The sequence below is a fragment of the Anarrhichthys ocellatus genome, unplaced genomic scaffold (genome assembly GCF_004355925.1).
Source record: "Anarrhichthys ocellatus isolate YVR2014 unplaced genomic scaffold, GSC_Weel_1.0 scaffold1, whole genome shotgun sequence".
NCBI classification, from domain to species: Eukaryota; Metazoa; Chordata; class Actinopteri; order Perciformes; family Anarhichadidae; genus Anarrhichthys; species Anarrhichthys ocellatus.
Window position 1 is genome coordinate 11,726,277 of NW_022280031.1, and position 5,421 is coordinate 11,731,697.

A 5,421-nucleotide genomic window follows, 5' to 3' on the forward strand; every position below is an offset into this window, starting at 1 on the left:
AGATGAGTTAGATGGTTCGGGCAACGGCTTCAACCTTGAAATTGATTCTGTACACAACAGCGGATCAGCTACAAGCACTTGCAGAATACATCTGCGGCAGGCGTCAAATCATTCAAATGAATCTGCACTATTTCTCTGCCTTTCGTATCAAATTGAACGGTCTTGGCCAAAGACTGTGCATGGCCTTACCTAAGACAACACTGCCCCCTGCAGACAGTCTCATGGAATAGCCTTCAATAAGTCATTCAGGAACTTCAAGCACATCTACATGCAACTGTGTGTCAACAAGTTTTCATTCAAACCAAAAGACTACAGCAGATGTTTTTACCAATTTGTTCCCCCTTTTAGGTTGATGTTTTGATAATCAGTTTAAAGATGCACCTTTTTGCACCACTTTTAACATTCTGGTGAAATATGTTTTCTAGCACACCTTATTAAAACATCTTGGTAACATTTACCAGATTGAACTATTGTACCCTGGAGTTCTTAAAGAACATCTAGTTTCCTTTAAATCAGTGCACCACATGTTGCAGTAGCCATAGTAGTACAGACACTACGCACAAACTCCATACAGCAATCACCCCACTGAGAAGCATATTTTACACCATTAAACACAGCCAGGTTGTCTGAAGATTTCTCACAAAACACTAGTTAGAAGTACCAGAAAGTGCATTGCTTTACTGTTCTGATATCACCCAGTACTGTTATAGGCATCAGCACATTTGTTTGCTCAGTTATTTTTGAAAGGATACTCTCCCTCTCCCGCACAATGATCACGTTCTGTTGCTCCAGCTTCTGGATCTTGCACTCAAAATGTTCCTGTTCGTCTTTCAGACGCTGCACTGACTCTTCTTTCTCCTCGCTCACTCTGGAGAACGGGATAGAACAGTGTTACAGCATTGGTGGTCTACATTATACATTCAAGAGTGACATGGGACAGAAAGCTACAGGAGTATAAACTCAAACATTTCAATCAGGCGTAACGTTATATTCTTCAATTAATACATTCATATGAATTTTATCTCCAGACAAGAGTTCAGTGGCATATACTGCTGGCTACCTGGCTAGTTCTTCAATAAGGTTTGCAATCCGGCGCTTATCTTCAGGACAGAGGTCTTTCAAACACACCTGGCTCTTATCTCTGCTGGCCTCAGAGACTACCTGTGCAAAGAAAGGTCCACAATTATGAGAAGACATTAACAGAAACTATTAATTAAATTATCATATAAATAAATAATTCTGTCAGCGTCAATACGTCTTTTATTGTGTTCTATTAGTATTCAGATTATCCATATCCTCTCTCTTCCATATTCAAACATTTAATTTTATATGTCGGAAAGAGGAAAAAGCATCCTACATAAAACAACGGTTTACCTGTGTTGAGGGGAGAAAAGTACCCAAGGCTGGAGAGAGTGCATGCTCTGAAACTGCAGTCGCACTGTGATGGGCCGACACTTTTTCCTTGGTGTGAATCCCAGACTGCTCGCTTTGTGCGTGGCCCTGTTTCTTGCCACATTTCTTTAGTGTGGTCTCCTTATTGCAGTCATAGCTACGCCTGGCTCGCATCCTGGTACCTCTTTTGCTACTGGTGCTGCCTGATCCAAAACTGAAAGGGGTCTGAGTCTTCCCCTCTCCTTCCACTCCTGAGACAGTTTGTGGAAAGACAGAACAAGAGGATGGCATGTGTATGAGCTACATACAGTTATCTCTCACTGTGTTTGGACATTGTTCAATGTGTTGTGTGAGACTCACCTGGAACAAACACCAAAGGCTGTTCATCATCTGACACTTTGTGAACAAAGCAAAGAGAACACAGGCACTTCAGTTGACAGTCAAGTTGAATGTAACTGAAGTTATGTGTGCTTCATAACACCAACACTAACTGTCGAATCAATAATCCCATATGTAGCTGCTTTCTTCCAATCACCGAGTAACAAACAAAATAAGAGCTCGCTAGCTAACGTTGACGTAAAAGTCGTGCTTGTGTTGAGCTCAGAAGGAAATCTAACAGGGTTGATTGGTGATGATGACAATGAGCACTAACACTATTATAACGTTGAATTAACTAGCGTTACACGTAGGCTAAACGGTTAGCTAGCTATTAGTTAACTTAACTTAACGCTAGCTGTCTCACTTCTTCAGAGATTAAAACTTGCCAGCATTAACACAGACGTAACCTCAGTGAGACTCGTTCGAAAACGTTTTAAACTTTATTCAAGATATGTACGAATGGACAAGAAAGGTAAAGAAGTTAAGTTAAATTAAGCCTACCGTCATTCATCCAAAATATCCCCGAATTTCCACTTTTTGTAGCCGCCGCCATGTTGAAACAACCGCCTCCACTCCCAAGGAGCCAAGCGTTGCTAAGGAATGATAGTCCCGCCTGTCTCTTGCAACGTAGCAGCCAATTGGCTAGTTTGGAGGAAGCCGGGTTTCTATTGGTTTACGTTCGTCCCGCCTGTCTCTTGCAACGGAACAGCCGATTGGCTAGTCTGTAGGAAGCCAGGTTTCTATTGGCTTAAACATGTGTCAAATCAGCGTCATAGCGTCACAGGTCGTTTCCTGTGTATGTTGCCAGCTGAGTTCTTTTGAGATAGGTGAACGATACAAGCCATACAGCTACAAGCCTGTGCGCAAATTTTATGAATGCAATTTTCCAAATGGAAGAGCCAAAACAAAGCTTAACATTCAAAGGTGTTGCTGAGAGACTGACGCTTGGCATTACTCGAATACTCGGTGTGTATCACTTTTGTTGCTCCGAAACTAGCTAATAAACCGATTCATGTGTTACTGGGCAGTTAATACATGTTGTGAATGTGTCTCTGTTGTGCCAGAGAACATGCCTGGTGTGGTCGATGTGCGTTTTGCAGAGAGGGAGCCTGCAGAGAAGAGGAGCCTGCTGTCATGGGAGCAGGTGAAATGTGGACACCTTTTTAAAGACATGGCAATGTGTTCTGCTTATACACTGTTATCAAATGAACTCTGCTTAATTTCTTCCTTTTAGAAAAACACTTGTATTTTGCCAGAGGACCTGCGAGACTTCTATCTGACAACAGATGGATTAACACTCACCTGGAGCGTTAAACTAGACAGTAGGTGACCTGATTAGTTTTATGTTCTCTCTGTAATAATATCACTCTCACATAAATCTTAATTTATTTTAATTCAAAGCCTACTATTAAGATGACATGATACAGGAACATTCAAATGGCTTATGCAATTCTTTCAATTCTAAAGGTCTTTCAGATCTGAGATACCGTCATAACTGTGTGTGTGCGTGTGTGTTTCTTTCAGATGAGTGTGTTCCCCTAGGAAGCATGATGATCAACAGTGTGGCTCGGCTGTGCCCACTCCTCCAACCAGTATCATTATTCTCTCTACCCAATGCACCCTCACTGGCTGACCTGGACTGGGAGGAGGAGGAGGATGACACGGAAAGCGGTAAACGTCACCAGTCGGTTCCTCATGTGGGCTCAACTCAACAATTACAGCATGTCAAGTTTGATCAAGTCCATTTGTGTGCTCAATTGTGCAGAAAGCAGGCTAATGAATGAAAATGTTGATTTTGGAAAGTCAATATTTATTCAAGACTCATCCGTGCTATCTGTCAGGGACGGCGAATGCTCCCGCTGCACCCCATTTTGATTCCCGGAGCTGCATCTTCGAGCTGGATTCCTGCGGTGGGAATGGCAAAGTGTGTCTAGTCTACAAAAACTGCACCCCAGGTGTTCTGTTTGTATTCACAAATTGCAACTTTTAGGATTTCTCTGAACAACAATGAGATGTAAAAAAAGACATATTTATGTGTCAATGTAATCTATGTTAAAATTAGTATTTCATCATTTAGTTGTTGGTCTTTGTATTCTTCAGGTGTGGTAGCCCAGCAGAGTGAAATTTGGTTCCTTGACTGCTCGCTGTGTTGGCATTTACTGACGACAACCTTCACCTCCTACTACCGCCTGATGATCACTCACCTGGGTCTGCCTGAGTGGCAGTATGCCTTCACCCCATATGGCCCGAGCCCCCAGGCCAAGGTGTTTAATCACTTTTTTCTAAGACCATGTGTTAAGAGTTTCAATGACATCATCAAAACTGTCAGTTACTGCAGAACTTATCGACATTGTCTTTGTGTTTCCCTTTTTTTTAAGTCTTTCAGAATCAACCAAACCATGTTTAGTTAAAATGGATGACTTTGTACTAATATTAACAACAAGTCACTGCAGGTGTATAAAATAGATTTTATTCATTCTGTTCCATTCACAGTAAAATACAATGTTGGCTGATTTAACACTTAAACAAGATGACGCAACACTCAAAGTTTTAAGACACTTACACAAAGCATAAAAGTGTTTAACCTTTTAGTCCTTACCTACCTCAGCCTCATTGCAATTTCACGAATTGCCGACTGTGTTGTACCTACTTACACATACCTGTCTTTTTTAATATATTCTAAACAGTGTTTTCCAAGTGTTTCTGGGGATGCAGATTACAGTGGTGGAACATTTTGCAAAGGAAGCAGTGGGATTTTTGCAGTTTCCTTGGAGTGACCCTACTGTAACACTCACTTCCTAAAGGACATTGTAGGGGTTATTTGGTGTTAACTTTTACTCTACATGATCATACACAGCATTATCAATTTTCCCTTCTCCTGTTTACTCTACAGCAGTGGGCATCGTTGTACCAGCCACTGACTTTCAGCAGTGAGCTCAACTTAGCTGATCCTGCTGGAGATTTCCATCTCAACAAGCTGGATCCTACGAAGGCCTTCAAAGGCAAAGCCAAGACACCGGTCCTCAAGAAGAAGCAGTCGACACAGTGCAGCTTAGGGAGCACCGCAAAGAGCCAAGGGAGCACAGGGAGACACAGTGGGGGGAGGCGTTGAGAAGGATTCCATCCAAGGAAAACATTTCAATCAAATTTACTGTCCATTCAACCAAACATTGCACAGAGGAGCGGCCTGCAATTTCGCAATTGGCTGGATTTGGAGTGTTGGCAGTATGCTCCATGAGAGCATGTTGCCGAAAACTAAGTTTGGAATGCTGCATGTATAAATAGATGAACAACCGGCGCCTTCCAACACAAGGCTTTGTGTTTCACTGCTAAGTGAAATTTGGCTTTCTGAAACACTAAAGCTTTCCAGCCAATCGCATCACCAAAAGCCTCATTTCACACACTGTTCACTAGTGACACCTAATGGTACAAATAAGTAAAAGCAGCCTATTTATAAAGTATGATATAGTGCTGCTGTTAAATAATCCTTATATGTAGTAACAGACTACAGAACAAATGTATCAACGGTACCCATGAGGACTCGCTAACACTCAATAAGGACACAGTTTACATCTGTAGTTTCACTAGGCTTAGTTTGAATTTTTATTGTGTCATACAACAATAATCTATATATATATATATATATATATA

The 5,421-nt window shown here is 41.6% G+C and overlaps 2 protein-coding genes across 2 annotated transcripts in view; one reads left to right on the plus strand and one right to left on the minus strand.

The window, feature by feature from the left end:
• The window catches only part of kiaa1328 (KIAA1328 ortholog), a 15,193-nt gene extending 12,861 nt beyond the window's left edge, over window positions 1-2,332 (minus strand). Inside the window, exons 1-5 of the mRNA XM_031849186.1 lie at window positions 2,272-2,332; window positions 1,753-1,788; window positions 1,375-1,643; window positions 1,061-1,161; window positions 753-868 (exon numbers count right to left, since the gene is read on the minus strand). Of these exons, the coding sequence (XP_031705046.1) occupies window positions 753-868; window positions 1,061-1,161; window positions 1,375-1,643; window positions 1,753-1,788; window positions 2,272-2,323 (574 nt within the window). The 5' untranslated portion in view covers window positions 2,324-2,332. The remainder of the gene's footprint in view (window positions 1-752; window positions 869-1,060; window positions 1,162-1,374; window positions 1,644-1,752; window positions 1,789-2,271) is intronic.
• A 244-nt stretch (window positions 2,333-2,576) lies between these two features.
• tpgs2 (tubulin polyglutamylase complex subunit 2) lies at window positions 2,577-5,399 on the plus strand. Its single transcript, XM_031849458.1, has 7 exons — window positions 2,577-2,736; window positions 2,835-2,914; window positions 3,005-3,092; window positions 3,295-3,441; window positions 3,612-3,725; window positions 3,871-4,034; window positions 4,664-5,399. Exons 1-7 carry the CDS (start codon window positions 2,643-2,645, stop codon window positions 4,880-4,882), a joined length of 906 nt encoding a protein of 301 aa, XP_031705318.1. The 5' UTR covers window positions 2,577-2,642; the 3' UTR covers window positions 4,883-5,399.
• The last annotated feature ends 22 nt before the right edge of the window (window positions 5,400-5,421 follow it).